Source organism: Scatophagus argus, chromosome 15, assembly GCF_020382885.2.
Source record: "Scatophagus argus isolate fScaArg1 chromosome 15, fScaArg1.pri, whole genome shotgun sequence".
Classification (NCBI taxonomy): domain Eukaryota; kingdom Metazoa; phylum Chordata; class Actinopteri; family Scatophagidae; genus Scatophagus; species Scatophagus argus.
This window is the reverse complement of record NC_058507.1, coordinates 11,548,355-11,576,063: the sequence shown is the minus strand read 5'-3', so window position 1 is coordinate 11,576,063 and position 27,709 is coordinate 11,548,355. Positions and strand designations below refer to the sequence as shown.

The 27,709-nt window shown below is 41.5% G+C and overlaps 4 protein-coding genes across 6 annotated transcripts; 2 read left to right on the top strand and 2 right to left on the bottom strand.

Annotated features, from left to right (window-relative positions):
• Nucleotides 1–1,893: 1,893 nt before the first annotated feature.
• disp2 (dispatched homolog 2 (Drosophila)) lies at nucleotides 1,894–15,120 on the top strand. Its single transcript, XM_046412611.1, has 10 exons — nucleotides 1,894–2,127; nucleotides 5,940–6,084; nucleotides 6,297–6,571; nucleotides 6,753–6,782; nucleotides 6,891–7,014; nucleotides 7,624–7,739; nucleotides 8,334–8,449; nucleotides 8,833–8,930; nucleotides 9,188–9,346; nucleotides 10,050–15,120. The coding sequence occupies exons 1-10, from the start codon at nucleotides 2,033–2,035 to the stop codon at nucleotides 13,392–13,394; spliced, it is 4,503 nt and encodes a 1,500-aa protein (XP_046268567.1). The 5' UTR covers nucleotides 1,894–2,032; the 3' UTR covers nucleotides 13,395–15,120.
• Nucleotides 15,121–15,169: 49 nt separating this feature from the next.
• On the bottom strand, nucleotides 15,170–17,790 carry rpusd2 (RNA pseudouridine synthase domain containing 2). The gene is made up of 3 exons (XM_046412605.1): nucleotides 17,081–17,790; nucleotides 16,518–16,814; nucleotides 15,170–16,378 (listed from the first exon to the last, which is right to left on the bottom strand). The coding sequence occupies exons 1-3, from the start codon at nucleotides 17,753–17,755 to the stop codon at nucleotides 15,545–15,547; spliced, it is 1,806 nt and encodes a 601-aa protein (XP_046268561.1). The 5' UTR covers nucleotides 17,756–17,790; the 3' UTR covers nucleotides 15,170–15,544.
• A 219-nt stretch (nucleotides 17,791–18,009) lies between these two features.
• On the bottom strand, nucleotides 18,010–21,413 carry pcmtl (l-isoaspartyl protein carboxyl methyltransferase, like). 2 transcript variants are annotated; one of them, XM_046412608.1, is made up of 9 exons: nucleotides 21,263–21,413; nucleotides 20,747–20,882; nucleotides 20,105–20,209; nucleotides 19,927–19,958; nucleotides 19,730–19,834; nucleotides 19,481–19,601; nucleotides 19,292–19,377; nucleotides 18,882–19,051; nucleotides 18,010–18,671 (listed from the first exon to the last, which is right to left on the bottom strand). In XM_046412608.1, the coding sequence occupies exons 2-9, from the start codon at nucleotides 20,862–20,864 to the stop codon at nucleotides 18,659–18,661; spliced, it is 750 nt and encodes a 249-aa protein (XP_046268564.1). In that variant the 5' UTR covers nucleotides 20,865–20,882; nucleotides 21,263–21,413; the 3' UTR covers nucleotides 18,010–18,658. The 2 variants fall into 2 exon arrangements, with proteins under 2 accessions (XP_046268564.1, XP_046268563.1); XM_046412607.1 differs by having other exon boundaries at nucleotides 18,010–18,635.
• Nucleotides 21,414–21,430: 17 nt separating this feature from the next.
• Nucleotides 21,431–23,643, top strand: ccdc32 (coiled-coil domain containing 32). Of its 2 annotated transcripts, XM_046412609.1 has the most exons (5): nucleotides 21,492–21,655; nucleotides 21,856–22,120; nucleotides 22,440–22,593; nucleotides 22,876–23,065; nucleotides 23,337–23,643. In XM_046412609.1, the coding sequence occupies exons 1-4, from the start codon at nucleotides 21,629–21,631 to the stop codon at nucleotides 23,063–23,065; spliced, it is 636 nt and encodes a 211-aa protein (XP_046268565.1). In that variant the 5' UTR covers nucleotides 21,492–21,628; the 3' UTR covers nucleotides 23,337–23,643. The 2 variants fall into 2 exon arrangements, with proteins under 2 accessions (XP_046268566.1, XP_046268565.1); XM_046412610.1 differs by having other exon boundaries at nucleotides 21,431–21,570; nucleotides 22,876–23,643.
• Nucleotides 23,644–27,709: the final 4,066 nt, after the last annotated feature.

Here is a 27,709-nt window from a genome sequence, read left to right as displayed (position 1 = left end):
CAGGAAATTACCCTGGCTGTCACCTCCATTCCAGCCAGAAGCCAACCCCCCCCTCTCCTCAGCCTCTCATTATATGTGTGTGCCTGGTATCCACTTTGTGCCTGTCAGACTTTGAATACGTGTATATCTGGGCTTTTTTTTTTTTTTTTTTTTAATTGTGTGTGTGCATGTGTGTGGTGGGCTGAACAGTGTGAGTTAATCAGTGTCTGAAGTCAGCAGGGCATTAGCCATGTCAGCTGCAGCACAGGCTGTTCACTAAACTCCATGCCAACCACTAACAGCAGGCCTCTGTTGAGTCTGGGGGAAATACAGCATGAAAACAATTGAGCATGAAGATTGTAAAGAAAGTCTGAGCTCAAAGGTCCATGTGCTTTCAGAGCTTTCAGAGCTTTCAGCTGCATCCTTTGAACATCAAGGATAAAGCTTTTAAACCACATTTAACATCTCTGAATCAGTCAGATGGCTCTTAATCAGCTTGTTTTACTATGTTTGAATCCATTTTGGAACATCGTGACTCACTGAAGCACCAGCAGACATATATGAATTAGGCTACACTGAGATGAAAATAAAGATATCCTCCCGCATTGTCTCTGCTTCTTATTTAAGACCATGAAAGAGGACTTTTATCTCTCCCACAAAAAACTTTACCACTCCCTCCCTTTCCTGAGCTTCGCCTTTCTTCCAATAAATCATTTCCTTTTTTTCCCCAAGGTGGCCCCTCAGACACAAGGGCCCAGCATCATGATTCATATTTATAACCAGAGCCAGACCAGCAGCCGCCTCATTAGCAGCAAGTCACACAGGTCTGCTGTGTCAGTTTCCCCTTACTTTTTGAAACGGTCAGCTTTGGCTGTTGCTCTTACTTCTATTAATGATTAGCCCAAAGTCATGTTCCTTCTTCTTCTATTCTTCCCACCTCCTCTTGGGAAACAGAAAATCAACTTTTGGTGTAATAATTAATACTAAAATAAATATACATATACAGTATTTACTGTATATACACATAGAAAGATGTTAGAAACACCCTTTTGATCTTCCTTTTGCACAGTCCACATCTTTATCGTTTGTCTGAGTCTCTTTGGCTGCAGAGGCTTTAAAGAGGATTTTGTGATAGCACTTCAAGCACTTCTTTCCTTTTTGCTTTTGTCAGTACTTCACTACATCTCAGAGGGAATTATTGTTCATAATTCACTCTAGGCCTAATGACTGCAGTCTTAAAATATAAGATAATGATAGTCTTATATGATATACAAAGAATATATTGATTACCACTTGAGGTACAAATTTTAAAGGGTACATTTTTTATACATATTATAAATCATAACTTATTGGTTTTATTAGTGGTTAATTGATTATTATGTTTGTAGATCAGTCAAAAAACAAAAGGGTCTAATTTTGATAAGAAGTGCATTTACCAGTTACACTGCAATGAAAGAATTTCCTGCAATTGTGCTTTTGTTCAATTAAATGATTGAAATGTTGATGATTTATCGATTGGCATTGATTTAAATGGGGACTGGGGACAGGAGCTTCTACCTGAGGTCACCTCATCAGTCCTGGCAGGAGTAATATGTAGCACATCCCCAGCATTCAGCACCGTGCTGATCAGCAGCTGGAGGTCCCAATTAAGATCTCGTTTTTATTGAACACATCAGCACTGTCTGTGCACCTTCATAACGCAGATTAAACGGCATCTGTAGCTCCTGTCCGAGCCAATTAAGCACGGCACTGATGCATACTATCCGTCACTTTGTGCTCCAGCACTGCGGCCGGTTGGACAGCGACCGGGCAGCGTCCTCAGCATCACCGCGGATCCGCCAATCAGAGCGCAGCTCGGGGCAGATTAACCCCCACAGCCCCGGTGCTGCTCTGTAGTAACAGCCTCAGAAACAAGCCAGTACCTCTGATCCTCGTGGGCTCAGTCAGCTCAGATGGAGGCTGCTTGGTTGGCCCAGTTAAAAAAAAAAAATAGCTGTAAATTCATAACTGCCTTCTTTCACATTGAGTCTTAAAGCCGAATGAGGAGGAAGAGATGGATGCTTGCTCGATAATAGGAGAAAGCACGGATGCGATAGTGATGGATGATTCTCCCACAGATGAAAGGGAAATTCAGGAGGCTTGCCAGAGGTGGGTGTTTGTTCTTGTTTGTGTATTTCTCTGGTTCTTAGTGTGTAACTTGATAACTGTAGGGAAATAAATGAGATTTACAGGAGTAGACGTGAATGTATCTTAACCCTCCTGTGGCCGACGTGAGTATTGTTCCATCCAGCTGTGTTTACGCTGTGGGCAATAGGATCATGTACTGGATATTAATTGTGTTGCTGTTATTTTTTCCATTACACTATTGTAGCACTTGAACAGTATTACAGCATTAATGCCTGATTTTGTTTGTGCTGCTGGTGAAACCAAGAGACGCTCATGTGCTGTTGTCGACTTACTTTTAAGAACTGATGTTGGGCGATGCCAGCATTTTCAAATATCATTAGTTTATCCATGAGATCAGAGTGTATAATCAGTATTTTACCAAGATTATAAACAAGAGCAAACAAGCCTTTGAAAGGCTTTTCTTTTTAAAAAAAAAAATTGGCATCATATAAACAAGCTCTTATGTTTTTGCTTTTGCCTTTGACAGATTTACTGTATGCAGGAGCAACACAAACATGCACATACATGCTCCCTGTCACAGTTAGATTTGACTTCTGGAAGATCTGCTCAGTGTCATCAACCTCCTGCTTTAGTCACACTGGCTCTCTGGGTCACCAATGTCACCCTGTCACTCACTCTGCTGCATATAAAAATGGCCAAAGGGCTTCAGACATGACAGCGGAGCTGGAAACAGCTGCGGCCTGCCATCTTTTAACTCAGCAACAGGCCAATTTTTTGTCTCTCCAAGAAGGATCCTTTCTTGGTTTCTTTTCCTGTTTCTCCAAGGCAGACCCTCAAGGTCTTATTCCTTTTAATAACACCCCCACAGAAACCAGCTCTCGTTTTAGGAAGGTTAACGGTTTGCCTCCCACATACAGCCTGAGTTTTTGTCCTTTTTTTATTTGTAGATGTTTGAAGACAAGAGTCGATGAAAGAGATGTGTTGTAAAAGGGGAGAGAGACGGAGGAGAGAGTAGAGGCTAGAAGGCTAAGTGGTGACAGATTTTAGCCGATTAGATATACTTCCTGCTGGAGTCAACAGTTTTTACAGCGTAGATTCAAGCTTACGAAATTAACTTGCTTTTAATAAACCCAAACATTGTTTGGATCTCAGTAATAAGGAAATGAAATCATTTCAAATCAAAAATCAAATCAATGAACATCTTAAATCACACACTAAAGGAAGGGGTTTTAAAATAGTTAAATAAATTTGATCCATTTTGACCAACCACAATAGTAAAATGCTCCTTCCACAATAATGCATGAGATCCATCATGGCTGCACTGATCATTTTTACTTTTGATACTTAAAATACATTTTGATGAAAGTAATTATGTATCTTTATTTATGTCACTTTTACTTGTAACAGAGTGTTTTTACAGTGTGGTATTGCCACAATTAACACTACCGAGTACTATGTCCATCTCTTTATTTACTTAATCATTATTAGGCCCACCTTGCTAAAGCTAGAACAGTCTAATAGAACACCACAGACATAAATCTTACTTTTATGAAAGTTTCATTGTTCAGTTTTAGATTAAAATGTTTTGGAGACGAGGTCTTCCCACTTTCTGGTGATTGTGTAGGCTGTACTTTGTGGTGCGGATGAATTATGAGGCTTTGTACTGCAAGGTATTTCCAATAATTTGTTTGTCGTGGTTATTGTATTGGACTGCATTATTTCAGGTAAGTGTGCCTAATGATTTGGTGACTGACTGTATGTAAAACAAAATAAGAGCAACTTTCATTTCACCTTGTACACTTGGTTGTTTTGATGTTTCAGATTTATGATATCTGACATCCTTGCCCAAAATATGCGTCCTTATTTTCTCCCGGGTGTGGGGAGAGGCTCGGTGACACCTTCCTGGATGTATTTTTGTATTCATCCGCTGAAATATTGATGAGTTCCAGCTCTCCCTGTGTGTGTGTGGGTGTGTGTGTGTGAGCGTGTGTGTAAAAAAAAAAAACATCAAAGAGGAGTAATAGGCTTAAATAATGATAATTATCCCAAACCCTGTAGTGAGAGGGCTGCCAGTCACAGGTTCCACAGTACCCAATAACAATTTTGCATCTATCTTAACCTACGTGGAGTTCTGGATGGATAGAGTTCACCAATCTACAGCAATACAAATAGTGTTGATTTACAGATGCTTTTTATGAGTCTATTTACTCACTCACTCATTCCAGTGCCTAAATAGGCTAAAGTGCATGACAAACATTTGCTATGTGACAAAGAACTGCTGATTACACTGCAGGCTTTTTGTTATTTAGATCATATTACAGTTATTATGGTAATACAAAGACAAAATACTAAGGTTCAGTTCCTCACTGAGCTCCGCCATTAATCAGCTCCAAAATCCCTTGGCTACTGTATACCACCAATTCAACAAACTCCTCATCATCTGTGCATGTTATTATGGGGTGCAAATAAAACTGTGTGAGGTCATTTAGGCTCTGTTGACTTACTCTGTTGCCAAGGTGACAAGACAGGAAGTGCGGTTGCATCCAGTCTACTGTGGAAAAACAAGCATTTGGTAGACTATACAGACCTCATGGCCCCTTTAGTGAGATACAACTAAAGCATTTCTCAGTAGTTCAGTTTGGTCTATCACTCTATAGTGAGACTGCAGACTTAAACGGAAAATGGAAATTAAGGTTAAATAAAACCGACATAAATGATTCTGTCTGACCAAAAAGCGAGACTGTGATCAGATTTGACCCATAAATATTCAGTGTGCTCCTGTAGATTTAAGGTTCAGTATGTTCTGTATCAACTTGTTCCAGCTTTTCAGTGCAGCTACACACTGTTTACACTGAGTGAAATATTCTTGGACTCCACGTTTTTATGGCTGCACTGTTACTGAATGGAAAAACATGATGGCTTTGTGCAAGTGTTGTGCTTTTGAAAGGGGAGCTTCTTTTGAATTTTAGTTCAGTTTGTTTGAACAGTGTTTGGAAACTCAACATACATACGTCAGTGAGATTTAATGATTTAATACACTGTTGTATTTTGCAGGGCATTTATTAATTTTGGAATATGCTGCAGTTATATGTGAGTCTGGACTACAGTGGTTGACCAACCAAGTTTGTCATCCCTAGTGTGGCTAAAAATAAGTAATGCTTGCACCACGTTTCAAAATGTGAGCCTCTAACACACTCTGTAGGAATGAGAAAGGAATAAATTTCAAACCTAGACTGGAGAATCATACCATTAGACATGTCACTCCAGGGTTCTCGTGACTGCTGCCATTATCCACAAGTCCTCAGTCAGTCTCATGCTATCTGTCCCTGGCAGCCAACTGTCTCTCTCTTAATGAGTCTTACATGATGTGAAAACAGTCTCTCACTCTCCCTCCTCTCATACCATCCTCCTTTTTTTTTAATTGGGTCTCCTTACTCCCAGAAGCCACTGTGTGTTACCCAGAAATCCATTTCTTACCTCATTAGTTCTGCTGGGCGGCTCAATTCTCCATTGAATATGAAGTAAAGTCAAGCAGGAAACGCAGTCAAGAAACTGAGATGTCACTGAGTGCGTAGTGGGAGGGATAGATTGTTATTTCTAAGTTTTATAAACATTCTCCTCTGGATATTTGCACTGTTTTGCAGACTGAACTTTTGAACCTTCAGCTTAAGGGAGCTCTGTTGTCTCTCTCTCGCTCTCTCTCTCCTGCTTATCTATCAATCACTTCTCCTTTCCTGCAGCCAAATTTCCACATTTTCCTCTTCTTCTCTTTTTCTTTTCACACCCTCTCACCCATTCCTCTCCTCTCTTGTCGGACTTTTTCTTCCCCCCAGTGACATCCCAGTGGTGTCTCTCTGCCCTCCTGACAGTGACTGTGCTACTGAGGCCCAGCTGACAGTCATCCAGACTGAAGGGGAGCTGTGTGACAGCTGCAGCAGCCTTGGCAGACCCTCTTCCTCCTGCCAGCTTTATCACCAAGTATGTCTGAGTACTGACTGTACTTTGTGATGTTTAGGATAGATATTTGGGGACCCAATAAGACAGAGTCAGATTGCCTCAGAGGGTTAGAAATGGTCAGAATTGCCAGGATTTGGGAGGAAGTGGCAAAAAAAAGTGTTATTCGAAAGACTGGAGCAATACCACAATCGTCTTTGTCTGGGTGTGTTTTCTATCCTCTTTTTCTTTTTTAGGTCCCCCACTGTCCTCAATCTGTGGCCTACGATTCACTACAGTCTGGAAAATGTTCCCACTGCAGCCATTACGGGCCAATCAAACCAAACACATGCCACGGCTGTCATTCAAACTCAACAGGTCCTCACTCTGAGGGAGGTATAGTGGCGAAAGTGGGACATAGTTGTAGTTCTGCTCATCAGACAACTTGTCGCGGTGCGGTGAGATGTCATTGGCTTTACGGGTCGAATGAGAGCGGCACACAGAAACCGACACAGCGACACGTCACTGTCAGGTGCGTCTTCCACTCTCAGAAACGAGATTAGTGTCAATCTTCACACTTAATTCTCGACAAGAAAACAAATGAGGTCATATTTTCCCAAATTTTTAACTATTCCTTTGGGGGTCTTTTGTGTGGTATTTTTGTCAAATTTGAGTTGAGTTATTATTGCAATTAAGTTTTCTATTATTTACAGGGATGGAGGGTTTTACTGCATCCTTAGAATGTGAGTACATACACCAATTTTCACCTTAAAAAAAAGGCGCATTGCTGATCATGATTATTTTTTACTAAGTGTCGCTGACAGCTTCTTCTTCTGTATTCTATTTGGCAGTTATTCCCATGTGATAGTGGACCACACGTTAGCAGTGTTGCTGGGTTGTGCCGTGCTGCTCCTGGGGTGCTCACTGGCCGGACTCTTCATTGGTCCCCTGCCAGACTTCTCTGACCCGCTTCTGGTGAGTCTCGAACACACACAGTCATATACATGAACAAAAGTATACAGCGTCTAAAATTTAATCCTGTAGTCTCCCTTTGTGCAACACATGTATCTCTACTGTCATGCTCCTGTCGAGTCTGCAATATAAACCCCCCTCACCACCTCAGGCTGAGTGTTAATTACCGTTTCCCTAAAGACTCATGGTCTCAGTGCTTCAATCTCATCTCTGATTCAATGAACCACACCAGATTAAATCACACATACTGTCATCTTAATTACACGTTTTTTCACCTTTGAGATGCATGCTTTAAAACCTGATTAAGGCATTATTATGAAAATGAAACATGTGAATCATAACAATGAATCATTAATGATCAATTCAAAAAGATCAGAAGGACTACACAAGGGTCTCTGCTTCATAAGTGAGGGGCTCTTACTTTTAAGAAAACATCAAACATTCATCTCACAAGCAAGTTAATTCAGTGTGTTTCTCTAGTTCAGACAACATCATAGGGTGCTTGGGATGGTAATTCATTCAGTAAGCTGCTGCAGTGAATTGATAGGCACCAGCATCAACACTGTGTATTTAGCTTTGATGTCAAAATGTGTGTGTGTGCACTTTCTTCAGGGCTTTGAGCCACGGGGAACATACATTGGAGTTCGCCAGTCCAGCTTGTCTGAGCTGCAGAAGAATACTGGCCCAGGGAAAACTCTGTCTCCCTTACCACAGCAGCTCAGCAAAGGGTAAACAAAATATTGACTTAACACTTAAATAAAAGTATGTATAGTCAATGACATTTGATTGAAATAAATCATAAATTATTCAAGCTTTTCTAATCAATATTTGTTATGGTTTTCCAGGCTCAACTTTACCGTTCTGATTCACTCTCACTGCTCCCATCAGTATTGTTGATGTTCTCTGATAAATCCAAAGTATCCTACCTGCCCAGCACCAAAGGGCAGAAATACAAAGATAGCATCTAATTGTTGAATAAAGTGTAGCATGTACCACCTTAACAGCCACATATTTCCCTTGGAAGATGGAGGTGGAGACCAAAAACAGAGTGTAAATATCAGACTCACATTCATCATATGAACACAAGCACGACTCTAAATGAATCATAATATTGCTCTGTAACTGCTGGGTGTGTAATAAGTAACTTAAAAGATGATACAAATGTTTGTTTACAGCCTGCTGCATTGCCAAGTGGCCAAGAAAACATTCTCTTTTAAAAAGATGTAACTGTGAGACCCATCAGTTTCGGACTTGTTTGGGACAAAATGAATGTATTTAATGAGGGTGGGAAAAGTGCACGTGTTTGTATCCATCTCTGCTAGTTTTGGAGGTGCGGCCAGCAGAGACAGCAGCAGCAGTCAGGACTCCTCCAGGCTTCGGATTAAAAGGATGCTGGCTAGAGATTCATCTCCAGACACCTTCCTATGTGATGCTCCAGGTGGGTCAGTCCTGATCAGCTCATCTCTGTCAGTAAAATTGGCGATACATTTTTCAAATGTCTGCAACAAGGTCTATAGTAACAATTAATAATGACACCAACCACATCAAAATGACAGTATGGTTTTGTTGTAACAGTTTTTTTCTTTTGTAATCTTTGGTCTGTTTGCCTCATACATCTGCAGAAAACTTCCTAAATGGATTTATTAGCAATTCCAAGTCTTGAGGTTTATAGACAGCGGGAAATAACACAAGAAATATTGTTGTTTGCTTGGTTTTACCTGAATTTATAATGCCAAAACTTAACTCCAAGTCCTGATTCAGTGCTGATCTTCAGGCCATCTTGTCCTTGTATGTTGTATCCATCTGTCTCTCTCCATGCAGGCGAGCGTTTGGCCCAGTTGGTGTTTCGATCAGAAAACTCAGCCAGTCTCTGGAGTCTGAAGGCTATCCATGCCATGTGTGAGATGGAGCAATCCAGGGTTCGCTCTAATCTACTCAGCTCACCTTTGCTCTTCTGCCCTTTGCTTCATATCTTGATCTCTTTCATCATCATCTCCTATCAAATCGCTCTCTTTCCTTTTCTTTCTCTTCAGTGCCCTAACCCACATTTAAATGTTCTGCTGAAATTAAAAATGCCACTTTATGTGCATTGCCTCATTTAAAATGAATTCATTTTTTGTGAATTGGTTTCAAAACTGGGCATGTGTTCAAATAATCTTTCCCTTGTCTGATACAGATTCGTTCCCAGGCTCAGTTCCAGGACCTGTGCCAACAGCATGTGAGGGGAGAGACTGAAGAAGTTTCCAGAAGCGGCTGTTGTCCGAGCTGGTCTCTGGGGAATTACTTGGCTGTCCTCACTAATGCCTCCTGCTGCCTCAGCCTCACCTCACACCAGGTCCTGCCGCTTTTTTCTCATTACCATTTCAATTATCACCATTCAGATACATTAATGTCACAGTTAATAAGAAGAGCAGGAGTTTATTTTTACATTTTTATTTTGCATTAAGAGGCCTGACTCCATGTTTGAATATGTCCAAATACATGTAATATTGACATCAAAGCAACAACAGTCACCATTACATTAGTCTGCATCCTCCTCCTCCTGCTCTCTGTACTCAGGCACCACCCATTGCCTAAAACACCTATTTCCATTAGGTGAGACCGCATCTGACACAGACAAGCCCCTGTTGTGTGCCACATATGTAAAAGGGAAACACTTGACAGTGCCAAAACCTGATTCTCATTGTCCAGAGTTCATATGTGAAAACAAACATAGACTGTGAGGTCATATCGGCTAAATCTTAATGTCTATGCACAGAACCTGAATCAGGTTTTTTTTGTCAAGTCAAAAAAAGTCTCAGAAACTGTTCTGAGACTTTTTTTTTATCTAACTTTCTGCTATAAACAAACTAAGGGTATTTCCTAAAATGTCAAACTCATCCTTTAACATGAAGTTCATGGTGCAGGTTAAGGGGAAGTGGATATGAAAGAGGGCAATGTTATGTATGACACTACATTATAACAAAAAAATGAAAATATTTTGGTATTTGAAGATCTATCTTATCAAGCTTTTTTCCATTTTCTCCCCTTCACACCAGGTGTCTGAGTCTCTGAACCTTCTCCGCAAATGTGCTCCGTATTATCATGATGGACATCTAGTGGAAGCCTGCGTTGAGAGACCCAAACACGGCAGCTGTTCCTCTGTCCCTTTGCGCTGTAAACAATCCCACATAGTGTTCCAAATCCTGCACTTCCTGGTTGATAAAGACTTCCTCGGCCCACAGACTGTTGAATACCAAATCCCTACGCTGAAGTACAGCCTTCTGTTCTTACCCATCGACAAAGGAGAACACATGATGGAAATGTACATGAACAGTCTCGAGGGCAAGGATCTGACATATAACAATACGACTATCACTGGCATAGACTTTGGCATCAAGCAGACACTGTTCAAATATTACCTGGCAAGAGATTCTGTCTACCCTGTCCTTGCTGTTGTGTCTCTTCTTTTAACTATGGCTCTTTATCTCCACTCTCTCTTCATAGTAGCATTATCTGCATTAGCAATCACAGGCTCCCTCCTGACATCCTATTTCTTCTACAAAGTAGCTTTTCACCTGACTTTTTTCCCCCTGGTCAACCTCTTAGCAGCTCTTATTCTCCTGGGTAGCTGCTCCAATCAGGTTTTCATCTTTGCTGATTTCTGGAACCTGCAGCTATCACAGAATCCCTCAGCTGCCTTGGAAAAGAGAGTAAACAGAGCTTTGCAGGAAGTGGGCTATTTGATTTTAGCGTCAGGGCTGACGTCCAGTGCAGCATTTTTCTCTGGTTATCTCAGCAGCATCACAACAATCAGATGCTTCTCTGTTTACCTAGGAACTGCCTCTTTTATCAGCTCAATCTTGGCATTAGTGTGGCTTCCATGCTCTTTCATACTGCTTGAGCGCTACACACAAGCATCCTCTACGTCTGTAGCGGTGCAGGGATGGAAACCATGCTGCTCCAAGAACACTGGCGGCTTTTGGGATACAAGCTCTCGCAAGAGATGCCTCTTCAGTCTTGGGCAGAAGCTAAGAGAATTAAAGAGAGGTCTCACAGACACTTCCAACTTATTGTTTATGAAAATCCTGCCTTGCGGTGTGGTGAAGTTTAGGTACATTTGGGTGTGCTGGTTTGCAGTGCTTGCCGCTGGAGGCACGTACATGTCCTGCATTGACCCGGGCATGAAGCTGCCCACCTTAGACAGCAGGGTAGCCCAGCTATTCCGCTCCAGTCACCCATTTGAAAGATATGACGCAGAGTATCGTCACATGTTTATGTTTGAGAGACAGAGGAATGGAGAGGATAAACCTGTTACATTGATGCTTGTTTGGGGTGTCAAACCAACTGATAACGGAGATCACTTTAACCCAGAGAGCAATGGGTCTTTGGTTCTTGACCCAGACTTTAACATGAGCCGGCCAGACGCTCAGATTTGGTTGCGGGACTTGTGTGGACGGGTTCAGAACCAAAGCTTTTATTCCCTGCCATCACAGGGGGATAAAGATATTATGACAGACAATATCTGTCTTGTGGAGCAGCTAATACACTGGGTAGCACTCAGACGGTGCTCAGAGAGTGATGACTCCATCCATTTTTGCTGTAATGACATCCCTTTCCCCTACCCTCCCAGCGTTTTTGAGAACTGCCTCAGTATGATGCTGGCGGAGAGGTATGCCGAGGGCCATCTGGCCCACAGCGGAGGCCTGTACTTCAAGCCAGATGGCAGGGTCGCTGCCCTCGTGTTGGCATTCAAAACCACATACCTCTACAGCTTCAACTTCAGTAGAACCAGTCTTTCCTACAGAGAAATCCTGACATGGTTTAACAGAGAAATATCAGGAGCACCACAAGGGCTGGAGAATGGATGGTTTATCAGCCATCTGTCTCTTTTTGACCTACAGCAGTCTCTGAGCTCAGAGACTCTGGTAGTAGCTGGCTTCTCAGTAGCTCTCACATTTGCTTTGCTTCTCTTAACCACCTGGAATATTCCACTGAGCATATATGGGACTGCAGCTGTAGGGGGCAGTGTTTTTGTCACAGTCGGCCTCCTTGTTCTTCTTGAATGGCAGCTAAGTGGCATCGAAGCTCTGTTCATATCATCAGCAGCAGGGTTGTCTGTTGACTTTATTGCTAACTACTGCATAGCCTACAGCTTGGCTCCTCATTCAGACAAAATTGGGAAAGTAGCACACTCCACTAAAAGGATGGGATGTCCTGTGGCAATAGTTTCTGGTGCATTTTTCTCCATGGGGATCCTCATGTTGCCTGCCACTGCCTTGTTGTTCAGAAAAATGGGAATTTTCCTGTTTTTGGTGAAATGTGTAGCATGTGGATTTGCAACCTTCTTTTTTCAGTCCCTATGCTGCTTCTTTGGACCCCAGAAAAACTGTGGAAAGATCACGCTGCCGTGTTTTTCAGATCACACCGATGGCGCACTGTCCTCTTGCTCTGCAGCGGAGCCCGGTTCCTCTCCAGCCTCGGCTGCTAACGGGGCCTTTGGCAGATCTCGAGTGAGAAGGAGTTATGACAAAGAGGCAGGTGGCTATCTCTACCCCAACCATCACCGTCATCAGAGGCAGAAACAGACTGGAGCAGGAGGGGGCCAAGGGCCAGAACAGTATGAGCTGCAGCCATTGGCCTATCGACTAAGCGACAGTTTTGAAAACAGCACCTGCACCAGTAAGCTTTCAAACCGGCCGTCTGTACTCTCTGATGAGATTGAGTGCTGTGGAAAAGATGTGGGCAGGAATAGCATGGATGTGAACAGTGAGGAGATGTGCAGCCATCAGCATAAGATCTGCCAACCACCTCCAGCACTCCAAACCTCATCTCCATACAAAGAAAACACCCTGCAGCCCGTAAGACTGGCACAAGAGGACATAGCTAAGGACAAGCTGCTGTGCAAAACATGTAGAGATCAGTCTGGTGGGGTGAAACGCTGGAGCAATACATCCTTCTCCTCATCTTCCAGCTTAGAGGAGACCATCATCAGCCAGACGCTGGAGACCACTGATCAGCCATGTCATTGCAAAGATGGACAAACAACAGAGGAGAGCCTCCATCACCATCACCACACCAATAAAGGGCAGCTCTCCTTCCAGTCTCAGAGCTCCTGCGAGGGTCTGGACGACTCTAACGAAACGTGCCTGAGTGACATTGAACCTGGGCCTTCAAACACACAGCAAAATGAAGGAGAAGAGGAAGGAGAGATTCAGTTACAACCAGGACATCTGAACGGGAAGAGAGATACACTTCGTCTCTCACTGAAAGAAACAGTTTATGAGACGTGCAGTAAAGGCCGCAACAGTCAAAGTGAGGAAGTTGTCATTTTACCCAACAGTAGGCCAGACCTGCCAGATGTCTGGATAAAGAGAGATGGACAACGGGAGGATACATGTTGAGCAAAGCTGGAGGAATCTGTGCAAACACTGTGCATTAACTGCTCTGAATTTATGAAAAAAAAAGGAATCCCTGAGCTTAGACAAGCATATAGAAACTATAAAAAGATTTAAAAATATATAAAAAAAAGATATAAAAAATTTTTGCATAGTACTCAAAGGAATTACAAGCCAACTGCAAATTTAACACGTGACAGCATGGTTGTCTAATGTTGCTGCTAAGGTTGTATTACAAATGAGTGAGGTCAGAGCATGAGTGTTTCTTCAGCCAAAGGTCAAATCAAAGCATGACTTTCATAGCCCGACATTTTCAGACCGAAGATGATGAAGAAAGCTTATTTTTCAGCCATAAGCTTGCACCAAAATCACACTTTTAGAACTACAGTTAGTGTGTTAATGTGTGTGATCAACACAAAAATCAACTGCTGCAGAATTTACTTTGTGCCTAGGACGTTTTATCACCTACACAGGTTATATTAACAGCCGCTGGCATTTCTTCATGCTGGAATTGACCTTAATGAGCCATATACATTCATGGACTTCTGAATAATAAAAGATAAATGTGAGATATGCAGAGAAAGAGCTACAGTGAGTAGCAAACAACTGTCACCAAGCCACAGTCATTTGGTTTCAGGCTTTGTGGCGAGAATATGTACAGTATGTCCTTTGTGTCCACGTTGTAGAAAACCAGAAACCTAAAGTTAGGAACGTGTCATTGTAGTTTCATGGCTTGTTTGCATTCAGTGTTTCAAGGTCAAATTCAAAGTCATGCTGTTTATTCCAGTGTCAGTGCCAAAAACGCGTATGTTATTTACCGCACGAAAAGGCAAAAATACGGACATAACACTAGATGCAGGTTTTTACACTGCTGATGAGTTAAGATGCATACAATTTAAGGAACCATGGGTGCCCGTGTATGCCTAAACCTTTGAAAATAATCATTTATTTCTAAAGCAGGAGTTGTACCATCATGTGCCACCAGGGCTGCAACTAATGATTATTTTCATTACTGATTAATCTGCCTTTCACAATTAATCAATAAATCATTTGGTCCATAAAAGAAGAAAAAAACTGTAAATCACACATCACATCACAAAAAAGCAGCAAATCCTTACATCTCACAGCAAACGTTTGATATCGCAGCTTGAAAAATAACTGAAACAATCAATCATTAAAATAGTTAATTAATTCTACTTAGTCACCTAATTGTTGCAGCCCTTCATGCCACAGCTTCAACAGCTCACTGTTTGTATATAGACCTCAGTGCAGAACAGAAAGCCTTTACCTTCACCCTATTCCACAGCTAAGATTTCAAATCAGCTGAGTTTATGTCTGTTACATTCAAATATAATATTTATGACACGATCAGCATGTGCCAAATGTCTTTAAACAAGTTGTTTCATATGATGAAATAAATGAAACTGTGTGTTTTGTGCAAAGGATGTATCTTTTAAATAAGTAAAATGAGAGATGTGTCTAAAATACTGTGACAGTGGTTCACACCTGGACAGGAACAGACTTGTGTCAAATGTGCCTACGAGCAGCATAATCTTCAACCTTTCTCTCTGTTAGAAGTGTTTGCTTTTGACATCTTGACTGTATAATCATAATTCTTGAGCCGTCACTTCACATCACTCTGCAGAATAACCTGCCTTGGAGAAGAATGAAATTAATCACAGGCTTTGTACAAACAGGAGAAATTAAAAGGTTGCCGCCACCACCACCAATGTACAGGTGTCAATGTTGTTAATTTTTCACAAAATTAAAATAAACATTTATTTTCCTTCAGTCTTATCGCTTTTAATTTATTTCAGATCTTGGCTGAAGTACCAGATAGGACACAGATTTACAGTGATGATATTAAATTAAAACTGAATTCCTGACATTAAAACAGCCCACAAAATAAAATCAGAATGAAATCAATTCCATTTTCTATTTGTGTTTAAGGCATAAACAGCTTGGAGCCAAAGGGAAACATACATTATTCTAGTATAAACAAACAACATCTGAGGCATTTTTATCACCTTCAGAGAAGTTAATGAAAACTCAACAACAGAAATGCGTTACAGCATAATCAAAAGTGCCTCAGAGCAAACATGTCTGCAAAACATGCATGAAGGCAGCAGTCTACAGCTCATCAGCAGGATTCAGCTCTAATCATCTTCCACCCAATCCTCTTTGGCCCAATCAGGTAAACGTGTGGAATATTCAAAATCAGGTCCTTTGTAGCGTAATGCATGGAGATACATGATGAGCTCCTTCTCCGTAGGATCTGGTCGCACAAGCTTACAGTCACTGCACAGATGGTCTGCAGTCTCTGCGGGTGTTTTGTGAGTCGAGTCAGTTACTTCTGTTTGACTTCCATTTGATTTGGTTGCGGTTTTGAGTGGGCTTTTGTTGGTGTTTACGTCTGTGCAGCCCGGATTCACTTCATTCACCGTTTCACTGCTTGAGCCGCATCCTGTTGTCACCTGTGTATCAGTCTGTCTCTGATGATTTTCTCCACTTGTTTTGGGTTCAGAGGTATCATCTAACTTATCGACTGTCTCAGATGTCTTGCTTTTGTCTGCCACTTGTTCAGTACCAATCCTGTCGTCTGCAATATCCAACAGGTGAAGACTTTGCTGAGAATGATGTTCCTCAACCAAAGCCTGCAGCAGCTCCTCGTCGCTCTTCCCCACCAGTCCCCCCTTCCCCCTGTGAGGACCCCAGGCTGAGGACCCATAGATGGGATCGTTGAGAATGGGGAAGCCTAGGTACTGAAGGTGGACCCTGATCTGGTGTGTACGGCCAGTGAGGGGTAAACAGCGGACCACGCTGGTTTTTCCGTTAAAGCTAAGTCTCTGAAAGACGGTTCTGCACTCCTTTCCCTTCGGATCAACTCTGCAAAGGCCAATTTTAAAGGAAACAACCAAGATGGGCTCCTCGCAGATCAGCTCACCCTCTGGAAACTCTCCCTCTACTCGGCACACATACTCCTTTTCAAGCTTTTAGGGAGTACAAACGCAAAAGATCATTTCTGAGAGTGAATTAGAGCAAATGCACTTCTGATGCATAACAACAACACCAGACAAACCTTTCTTTTTAATGCCACTACTGTCTTGATCAAGTTAAAGCTTCACGTACCTGCCTGTCTCTCACCAGCTGGTCCAGTTTCTTTGAAGTCTCCAGTGTCCTGGCAAACAGCAGCACTCCTGAGGTGAGCCTGTCCAGTCTGTGGACAGTGTGGAGCTCAGAGACGCCGCGCTCTTTTCCTAGGATGAATATCACTGTATTGTGGCGAAAGCGACCGCATGGGTGAACGGGAATGGAGGGAGGCTTGTCTACCACAAGCACTTCGCCATCATCCACCAGGACCTCCAAGGGTCTGCCAACTACAGGGGGCTCATGACGGTGCACCGTATTCTTCATGTGGTCATTATTCTGTGGAGAGAAAGGCAAGGTTAAAACTTTTGTAATGTATCCTGTTGTACTCCATCAAGGACAAATAGTTAATTCTTCGGATGTCTGTATTATGATTTGGTTAACTGTTCTCTTAAATGAGAGGAATGGTTGTTGTTGAAAAAGCTAGTGACACATGTTAGGCAAAACCAGATTTTAACCTGATCCTGAGTACATTTTTACCTCGTTTGTATAATGATAACACTTCGTATCTTAACCATAAAGTCGTGTGTACTGGTAACACTGACCCTGAGCACCACAGACAGGTCCTCCACAGGTGAGTCGTTCAACCGGATGCGTCCCTCTTTGGCAGCCCGTTGGTAATACTCTACCGACTCCGCTCTAAACTCACTCTTGAACACCTCTAAAAGAGTCTTCCCAATCCATCGACCTTTGCAGTAAGTTTTGAAATCGTAGTAGTATGGACACACTTTACGCAGGCCACCTTCAAAGTAGTACGAGGTCTCGTCGAAATGCTCCTGGCTGAAGCTGACTCCTGGATTCCGCCTCTGCGGAGGGGGGATGTATCTCTCACCCGGACGAAGGTTCTTCCCCCCAGCTCCTCTCCGCCTCTTCCCTCGGCCACTTGTCTGGGATGGGTCCGGTTCGTCGCTTTTGCGTTTGCCAGTTTCTGTGGCCTCTTTGGTTATGGTTTCCTCGACTGACACCGGGCTGTTTACCTCCTGCGGTTTTACAGTAGTGACCGTTCCCTGCTCCATCGTCGAGCTGCTCTGTTGACACCGTGAAGAAACGTAGCTGTTCGGATTACTATTAACGTGATAAAGCGAACTAATGTTGGGTTGTATTTTATTAATTACACTTCTGTCAACTTGGTCCCAGGTGAAAGGCAGCAAACTATATTTTCTCAAGCCTCTAACCAACAAACTCACGTGCATTATTTTCTCGCTAGAGGTCCTTCTCATTGAAGGCGCACAGTGATGACGTAATTAGTCCAGTCAGCCCAGCAGTTCAAGCCAAAGAAATCTGCAATATGTATTTTATTATATTCTAACATGTATTCCGTAGAAGGGCTTTAATGGGTTTTAATTTACTGTAAAAAATTATTACATTTCATGCTTCCCTCTCATTTAAACTATTCCTCATCTTTTATGTAGCTCTTCCATCATGTCATGATCCTCGTGGATTAATATTCAGTACAAAACCGAAAACAATAGGGTCCATTTAGTGAGTTTTATTAATAAATCGTATCAATGCACACATAAATCAACGCTTGTATAGTTTTTAAAAAATTAACTGCCTCACTTAATCAAGTTTTGGCACAATGCCTCCTCTGCTCTACCGTAACAATGTCAACAGGACTTATTCTACACATATAGTATATGATGTTTTTTTTTACCACAAAATATAAATTACTTTAACTTATTGAATTTTTATTTAGATTCCTTGGCTTGTACTTGTACGTATTCATAACCAAAGCATCCCCATCAGACTCATCATTTCTGAATTTCTGACCTCCAGAACACATATATGTACAGTACATGTACTGCAGCTCCTCAAACTGTGATTGCATTTTTGCTGGACTTCACTGTGAATACTGTGAATCACTTAAAATGACTGCAAGGATTTAGAGAGTAAGGTCATCGGTCTAGCGGTGGTCACTCATTCAGTTGCTCACTGTTCTAGCACTCTTGGAAGACGATCTGGTTTGGCAAACAGAGCGAGATCCTCCTTGTATGTTGCTAGGTGACAACCCAGTGGGGCAGGTGGCCATTTAGTCTGGGGGCTCAGCGAATCCACGAGGAGTGCTAAGGGGCCCCGGAAATACAGCACCAACGCCACCTCCTGCAGGGGCAACCACACTGCAGTCAGAGCTCACGTCTGGGGAGAGATGGATAGCATGGACATCATCATTAACAAGCTACAGGATGTAGGTGGAAGTGACTGCATAAAACACACTGGAGACTACAGAGGACCTCGGTGGAGGTAATAGTCAAAAATAATGAGCAGGTTTTTGTCAGTGCATTAAATGGTTTTCCTTCACTACTTTGGTTTGAAAATGATAGGTTTTCAAGTGTTTCTGTGCAATACCCAGGCCACTGACGCCTCTTGTCAGTCAGCGGGACATAAACCACTCCCATCAAAGCTTTCTTGAGAAAGGTCCCATCAGTCTGCCGATCGTACTGTTCCAGCACCTGACTGCCACCGTCGGGGCCTACGGGGAGAATCAACCGTCCACCAGGTTTCAACTGCTCCAAGAGCTTCAATAAAGAGAGGCCAAAAAATAAAAATTTCATGTAAGATTATAGTCCAGTTAAGAGTGTTTGCTCTGTCAGGGTGGAGATACTTCTGTCCTCAACATATCACAGCTCACTGCTAACATCACATGGAAGATACTTAGTGTAGATATACTGCAATGTGTTTTAACCTTAACGTTCTCTGTCCATAATTACTCATATTCTATTTTCACACATTAAAAGCCATGCTGAAAGTGTCCTTACAGCCTTAGGAACCGTAGCTGCAGCTGCACCAACGTGAATGGCATCATATGGCGCTCCATCTGGAAAGCCGAGCCTGCCATCTCCCACTGTGGACAGATGCAGGTGTGACTTTTGAACCTTTCTTTGTATCTGTGCAGTTTAAACAACAATATTTGAAAGTAGGCATGACTTTGACATCTCCAGACTCACCTACAAATTTGATGCGTCCAGTGGAGAGCAGTTCTGGGTCATCAGCTTGCACATTTTTTATTGACATTTGAACCAGTTCATCGATGTGTTCAATCCCGACCACTTTACCACTGGATCCTGTCTACAAACAACAGAAAAATATGTAGCTATTGTGCTCAGTTATGACAGTGTTTTACGCCAACTTAGGTGAAAAATATCAAGTCAATAATAAGTGTATGATGAAACATGCAAAGTTTATGTAGAACCTACCATCCTTGAAAAGCAGGCAGTGAGATATCCACTTCCTGAACCCACATCTAGTGCTGATGCCCCTTCAGTTAGCTTGTCACTTAACAGCTCCAAAGCGTGAGCATGCTGTCAAACCAGCAGAAGTGTACATAAGAGAATAATAGTTCATCTTAAGACATCTGCCCACATCTCAAAACAGTTCAGTGTTCTTTACTCACCATGTGTGGTGCACTGATGGTCGCCCTGTAGCCTGTGATAAGAAAATGTCACAGAGTTATAACAAACACCTGTGCTCATGACGCAGCTCAACAACACCATGTATTCAATAAAGTACCTGCTGCCATACCGACAGGCAAGCGCATGCATGTGTCTGTAAAGAGCGCCTACAATGAATACCTATGGACTGAGGAGAGTCCGCATAAGGATAGTCTGTAGAGTAGAGGCCTCTGTCTGTAGCCAGCATGGCATCAAACACTCGGTCGCTGCGGATCACCCCATGATCTGGAGAAGAAATTAGGTGGTAATGTTACTGGACTGGAACATGTGAGCAAGATGAGCTCTGTGATGTTGAAATCTGTTTCCTCATCGATTTTAGTTACAAATTACATTTTAAATTAATGGGGAAAAACTAATTACTAAAGGCTTTTTAGAAGAAAAAAAGGCTGAAAGCAGAGCATTTGATTGTCCATTAATATATAAATCATATTTTGATGGTTGTGTGTGAGACTTACTACGTGTCTTATCAAACAAAAAAGATAACATTGTACTTTCTCTATTTTTGACATTTTCCTTTTACAATTCTCTTTTATGTTATGCATTTCGTTTTTCCATTACGCATTTAAATGTAAACTTTTGCATTTCAGCTATAAAATTAGACATTAAAGATTTTCTTTTGCTCATTTCAAGAGTTAAAATTTCACTTTCCAATTTAAAATTGTCATGTCAGTATCCATGTCATATAATATCCAACAGATTTTGTCTTTTAAAAAACAGCTAAATATTTGATATAAGAAATTAAAATGGCTATTAGCCCATTACCCCTCAGCCTGCTGATGAGCTCTGCATTTGTTTTGCCACTGGACATCCACGCCATGGTCCGGGATAGCAGCACACCCATAGGGACTGCTACGACTGCCAGGCGTAACGCCGCTCGCATCTCCCACACTGGATCTCCCTGCAGCGATATGACGATCATCACTTGCAAATCTGAGCACACGACACGCACACACACAACTGTAACGCGCATTTAACAGCGTGATCGTGGCCTCTGTGCGACAAGGAAGGTGACAGTTTTGTAATTTCTCAAATCATTAATTTCTCAACTCAAGCAGCCTGAACTGAACGTGACAGACCAACTTAGTTACATATTGAGCAGAACTTGACTGCTGGCCAGCGAACCGATTCAGCTTCTTGATTTATAGCTATAATAACAAATGAACGTTACATTATAAGGAGATAATATCATTGAACAGTTAACAATGTTAGTGTCAGCTCTGTAAACAATCAACACTCAAGAATAACATCATTCGGTAACGATCATCAGGGCTTGTTTACCTTGCTAGTTTCCTACGATTTCTTCTTCCAGCTGAGACAAACTTCCTGGGTTGTCCCACAGCGAACCACAACTCGTGACCAATAGGATACGTCCTCTCCAACATGACGCCGTAGAAATCCAGTCACATCTCGAGGTATTGTGACAGGCAGTTACACCGTCCAATCATATCACGCTAAATAGGAACGTGGGCTTTCGCTCTTTAAAGACTTGTGTATCATGGGCACAGTTAGCAGGCGAGGCTAATCTTCAGTCTTTAAATTCATACATTACAGGAAATAACAGTTAATCTAGTGATATTTTCACACCGGTAAGACAAGTTTTGAATTTATTTACTATGACGACAATCTGTTTGAAGGGCATTTGAAATGGATAACAATAGTCAGTACAGTAAGGTTAGATACCAGTTTAGCCTGAATATGTTGGTGTAAATGAAGCTTTGATTGCTTTCCTTAGTTGAAAAATTGCGTAGTTTGCCTTTTCTCTTTTATCTAAGTATCTCACCATCACGCCTGTCTTAATGTTGCTGAAAGAACATTGCCATAATTAAGATAACTGCTGTCGAAAGCTGGTGATGTTGTTTGTTTTGACTTAGTTGGTCAGCACATCAACAATGGTTGACGATTTCGAGGGTCAGAAGGTCCGGTCCAGCGGGGAGCTGTGGTCCGAAATCTGCTCCAGCCTGCCTGAAGTGCGAGCTGAAGCATCTCCTGAGAACAACACGGAGTTCAACGACTCTTTCCAGCCAGCAGCGCAAGTCGGAGTGCAGGTCATTGGACAGTCAAATGGGACAAATACCAGTTCTTCTAGCGCCAAATGGGAACCCATGGAGGATTCTGAGATCTACATAGCCAGTTTAGGTACAGGCATCATCTCACTTTGTCTTCCATCCACCTGATTTTAGCATTCATCACACATCCTTTTCCATCAAGTAGTACTGGAGATGTTGGGATGATACTGAGTCAAAGTCCATCATAATTAAGACATGTCACACAACATGTGTCCAATCTGCCAAACCACTGTGACAATGGCAAAATAGCATAAGTAGCTGGCTAATAGCATGGTACATTGAGAGATTTGCTCAAGAGAATTGCTGTCCCTGACCCCTCCATTAAAAATGCCAACATTTTGATTTCCAATGCAAAATACAGTTGTTTTTTTGTCTATGCTTTGGTGCAGAAAACCGCCTGAAGAAACTAAAGGGGCAGCCCAGTGACGTGACCTCCAGGGACATGTTGCGCTCTTTGTCTCAAGCTAAAAAAGAATGCTGGGACAGATTTCTGCATGACGCCCAGACCTCAGAGCTCTTCCAAGGTGGTGACATGGATGAGAGGTAGGATGAGAGGGACTGACGACCCTGTTACACACACAGGCTGCATGTCATATATATATATATTCTAATTTAAGATGTTGTGGGAATGCCTCCATGTGCTGTTGTCCTTTCCTGTAGTGTGCTCTAAATGTATCAGGTTTTTATAATTTGCCTTTCCAGTCAATCTAATGACTTCATATTTTTAGTTATATTGATAACACGTCTCCCAGGTAATAAAAAAGCTTCAAATAGACCTTTCTTGATCTTTTAAATTCAAATTTTTTGTGTGCTTCACTTTTCCAGTGCTCTCGAACACTTCAAGAGGTGGCTGATCCCTGAGAAGGTGGCCATCAGTGCAGAAGAGCTGGAATATCTCCTGAGGCCGTCTCATACTAAGGAACCCACTGAACTAAACCAAACACAGAACGATGAAGACACGGAGGGAGGGACACACAACAGTGAGGAAGACGATGCTCACAGCCCGGAGAAATAAGTATGCTTAAAATAATGATGCTGAAAGAAGAACTAATTTGGTTACCCTTCTACACTCTTTTTAAGCTGCTTTATGTTCTGGCCAAAGCTTTTGTTAACAGTGGTCATAGAGGCAATTACAGCCTGTCATCATCCTCTGTATCCCCAGCAACTGAGTGTTAAGTACTTATTCAGTCATGTGTACTTTGTCCTTGCTATTCATCCCTTCAACAATCACACCATGAAAAAGTATAATAAAGAGTCTGAAATTAGACTTGTTTGTCCTGTTGCAGGGAAATTTGCATCTAATCTTCATGGTGACTCCCACTATATCACTTACAACAATGGCTCTCTGCTCTCAATATAAGTGCAAAGGCTAATGAAGGACCACATGCAGTATCATGTTGTAAATTAGAGTGATTACGTAAGCAGTGTATTATATTGCAGAGACATTAGTTTTCTGATTCTAAAATTTGACATTTCTAGAGTAGAAATATATTCCTAAAAATATTGTAACATATTGTGTAACATCTCTGTTTTTCCCATGTTGCCTTTACATCTGTAGTTTTACCCACATTTCAATAAAAAAAAGAGAATGGAGTCTGTTTGTTTGTCTGCTCCTTAGTTAAAACACGGGCGCTGCTGAGTCGGCTAGAAAGCGGAGGAACAACTCCAATGCCATTAAAACCAGACCCTTAATTTTGTGCGTGTGTGTTTGCCATTGTACTTCTGTGTTTATGAATGACCTGATTTAGACTCTGGGACTGAAGATAGATTTGCAAAGTGAGGAATGTTTTAGGGTTAAGGTTAGAAGTATGTTCATTTTGTCGTAGCGCTTCAGGGGTGAAGGAAGCATTATGCGAGTAAGTGCCCTCACATGTACAGAATTCCATGTGTGTGTGTGTATGTGTGCGAAAGAGAGCAAGAGAAACAGCAGGTGGTGTCAAGTGGTTTCTCCCCTGAGGTCTGCCTTTCTGACTGCAGTACTTTGGATGGCAGCAAGAGCCAAATTTTGTAGATGTCCACTCGACACGTGAATTGCCACACTGTAAACCTGTGGTTCCCGACCTTTTTTTAGCTGTACACACACAGACTGTACCATCTTTGCTCCAAATGTGTGCAGTTAATTGGTTTCAAGCTGAATGTTCCTTGATCTACACAAACAGTAGATGTAATAGTAGTTAATTTGCTTTACATTCATGTTACAACCTCATGGAATGGCAAAAACTGGACCTTACAGCCATTCATGTTGTTGTATTATCTCAATCAAATCGCTATCATTATTATTATTATTCTTTTAATTAACTGAGCTACTCTACAATCTCTCTGTGTCCCCTCTGGCAGCTGTACAAGTACTCCTGGTATCGAATCGCTTCTGTAAACTGTAAAACAGATTTATAATGTCAAATGTGTAAAGACATATGGTGTGGAATAATAATTCATGTTTGATATAGTTTGACCACAAAAAGGTTAAATTACGGAATAAATAAATCTTAAAGTAACATCCAGTCCTCTTTGACTGACATCTCCTTACTGTTCTGTCTACAGGTTTAACTCATATTGGACCATTATTGGCTTCTGAACAAGGTGTGATGTCACAAAATCGTAGTTTTATACATCGTCAATCTGCACACTGAGGGTCCGACATTAAAGTATAGTAATAATAAACAAAACGGGGGGGGATTCATTATTTTACTGTTATGGTTTCAGCCTAACCTCTACAAACTGGAAAATCCTCTCAGTTTATCTCCTCTCAATGAAATAAAGTCCATTTATTCTATATTTCTACAGTCAGAAAACAAATTAAAAGTTGACGTATAGTAAAATGTATACTGTGATACGTCGGATGCCTTGCTGGTGCTTCTGTCACAATGAATAGGTTGTCTGTATACACCTAAATATGAAATATCAGTAGAAACCAGGTGGCAGGCAAGCAGTTGTGATGCCCTGAATGTTCCCTCTGTCAGCAGTAACGCAGACAAAGCTGAGAAGTAATAGTGGCTCCTGAGCTGCAGGTTTTCTCAACACCATCGTTTGAAACCGAAGAAAGAAAGACACTGTAATACTTCTGGCCCATCTTTGAATGTAACACTGAAAAATGGGAAGTGGGAACATTGTTAGGGTTTGCTAAAACAATAGTATCAGTGCTAGTATCATGTGCTATATGTATCTTGATCAAGCCTTAGATTCAGCTAAGATTTAATATTATACCCTCCACAAAGCAAACATTTTGCATTGCAGCCAACTCTTTAACTAGAACATTTTATAAGAATTTTACTTTCGGTACATCTTATTACAGGAATTTTATGAAACCTGTAGACAAAACAGTCATACATTCTGTCATTATATTACTTACAAATGGAATTATAGTAAGAACATTGAGAACCAACCTATTAGACCATTAGTTTCAGCTAGACCTATCTAAGAAAATAGCAACTGAGCATCAGTCTGAATTAAATCATTTTAGCCTGGGGAAATCTTCCTAAACAGCAGCCGAACTATTGCTCCATTCTCTGATGTGTAATGCCCTGGAAATGAAAACCTCTGGGAATCCCTTGATTAGCTTGCCATTTATCTTCTACAACCCAGAGGACTGGAAGTGCAAAATCAATCTTGACATAATAAAGTGGACTTAATATCATTTTTTGTAGAGGATGCTTATTACAATTATTACTATTTCAGTGAACAAAGTTTGTGACTTGCCAACTCTAAAAGTCTCACGGAGCTTTGCACTTCACAGGATAGACCAGGGTGGCAAATAATAAAGTGAAGCCTCAAATCTCAAAGAATTAAAATTTGATTGACACTCAATCTTAATTAAATTGTAATTTCTATCGCTGGGAGGTGCTAATAAAGAAATCCACTTGGGAAAAAAAGAGATTCAGCAATCATTTAACCCTAAATGAAGCAATAATATTTAATTTCGAATCATCATATATTATAGCATCAACTTAAATAACTTATCCAGTAATTGTTTCCTCTATATATCTCGTCATTTATATTCATAGAGTTTTCAAAATCATAAATTATATATTTATCATTCCTTTGTCAGGAAATTACAACAACGAATTTTGGGACGATGCTGAATCCTTAAATGACCACGTAACCTTCTATTGCTGAAGGTTTGAGCAGCACAAACGAAACTGGTCATTTCCAAGCTGCGTAATGACCTCCACAAAACAAAGGACAAACAAATATTCTTGGGCTGAAGAGAGCTTGCTTCACGTTTTTTGGACCGGTCGCTACGTGGCACCCCAACCAGATCAAAAAACAATCTTATTGCATTTCCTGCTACTTTGAAGATGCATGACAGGTTTCACTTCGTATCCTGGAACCTTTGGTGATCCCAGTGGGGACACAGGAAATATCCAAAAAGCAAGGACCATGACTGTCTTTTCTGCTGCCTCGATAGTATCGGAGATAACTGCACGCAACGGCAGACAAGATACGAGCAGTACATGAGATGAAAAACCAACCAGAAGGTTCCTATTGAAGCTATAAGAAGCTTATTGTTGGCAGACAGTAGCAGTGGTTACGCAGTTAATTTTAAACAGGAAGCTTAGCTTTACCTTCAGCAGCTGGTTTCAATAATGTCCCTGATGGATCCACTGTGGCCGTAACGTGTCCCACAACTCTTTTAGCGCATAACCAGGGCCGTGCAGAAGGGGGAAAGCTATCTGAGGCCAAGCTGTTCAGGGGGCCCATGGAGGCCAACAGTAATCATGTTCATCCTAATATGACCAATTTTATTTTGAGCTAAAATACTCACTATTGCTTAAAACAACAAGTATAAACATTTAATTTATTGAGATTTTTGTTTTTGTTGGTGTGTTTCTACCTGAGGATCATGGACTAAACGTGAAAGGATTCAAGGATTCAAGGATTCAAGGAGCTTTATTGTCATTTCACACACGTAAAACATGAGTGGAACGAAATTAGTTTCCCCGGTCCCAGTATCAGCCCAGTTACTTAACAAAATAAATATAAATATAAACAATGCTATATAGTATAAAAACAGTGTAATATAAGTGAAAAACAGTAGATGATATAAACACCAGTGTAAACAGTATAAACAGTAGTGCAAAATGGCTGACAGGGTAGTGCAAAATGACCGTAGTGCAATGAACATGAGCAGTTTGAGTTCTGTGCAAATGCTGCATTGTGCAAAATGTTCCATGGGTGGTTGTTTGTGTGTTTGTTGGTGTGTGAGGTGTGAGTTTGGCAGCAGGGGCTACAGAGGACCTCCAGAGTTCAACAGTCTCACAGCTTCTGGGAAGAAGCTGTTCCTCAGTGAAACCAATGATCATGAAAAAATGAATAAAAGCATGAAAAATACAAACATTACACACACGCATGGTATTTTTATATGTCAATGAGGCGACAATGAGAGGGAAAAATGGACCCCATAAAGCCACATTACTGCTAAAACATTTTGCAACAGTTGGTATGAAAAAGGTGACTTCCATGTAAATAACCACATTGATGTATGATATCCTTGTTCTAAAACAGGCATCTACATACCAAGAATGATTTGGATGTGTTAAACTGCAACTCAAATTGCTAGCTGGACAATAATTGCATCTGTAACTCAAAAACTTGAAAAGAGCTCAGCCATAAAGGACTTGGTTTGGGAATTGGATGGTGGCCAGTTAAAATCACGTTCATA

Excerpts from the sequence above, each read along its gene's own strand:
- disp2 (XM_046412611.1), top strand. The coding sequence starts at position 2,033 with ATGGATGCTTGCTCGATAATAGGAGAAAGCACGGATGCGATAGTGATG. Across the intron at positions 6,085-6,296 it reads CCTGCCAGCTTTATCACCAA|GTCCCCCACTGTCCTCAATC; the intron begins GTATGTCTGAGT and ends TTTCTTTTTTAG. Across the intron at positions 9,347-10,049 it reads TCAGCCTCACCTCACACCAG|GTGTCTGAGTCTCTGAACCT; the intron begins GTCCTGCCGCTT and ends CCTTCACACCAG.
- ccdc32 (XM_046412609.1), top strand. The coding sequence starts at position 21,629 with ATGGATAACAATAGTCAGTACAGTAAG. Across the intron at positions 21,656-21,855 it reads ACAATAGTCAGTACAGTAAG|TTGGTCAGCACATCAACAAT; the intron begins GTTAGATACCAG and ends GTTTTGACTTAG. Across the intron at positions 22,121-22,439 it reads GATCTACATAGCCAGTTTAG|AAAACCGCCTGAAGAAACTA; the intron begins GTACAGGCATCA and ends GCTTTGGTGCAG.
- pcmtl (XM_046412607.1), bottom strand. The coding sequence starts at position 20,864 with ATGCGAGCGGCGTTACGCCTGGCAGTCGTAGCAGTCCCTATGGGTGTG. Across the intron at positions 19,835-19,926 it reads CCATCAGTGCACCACACATG|CATGCTCACGCTTTGGAGCT; the intron begins GTGAGTAAAGAA and ends CTGGTTTGACAG. Across the intron at positions 19,052-19,291 it reads CAGCTACGGTTCCTAAGGCT|CTCTTGGAGCAGTTGAAACC; the intron begins GTAAGGACACTT and ends TCTTTATTGAAG.
- rpusd2 (XM_046412605.1), bottom strand. The coding sequence starts at position 17,755 with ATGAGAAGGACCTCTAGCGAGAAAATAATGCACGTGAGTTTGTTGGTT. Across the intron at positions 16,815-17,080 it reads ACCTGTCTGTGGTGCTCAGG|AATAATGACCACATGAAGAA; the intron begins GTCAGTGTTACC and ends TTCTCTCCACAG. Across the intron at positions 16,379-16,517 it reads AGCTGGTGAGAGACAGGCAG|CTTGAAAAGGAGTATGTGTG; the intron begins GTACGTGAAGCT and ends ACTCCCTAAAAG.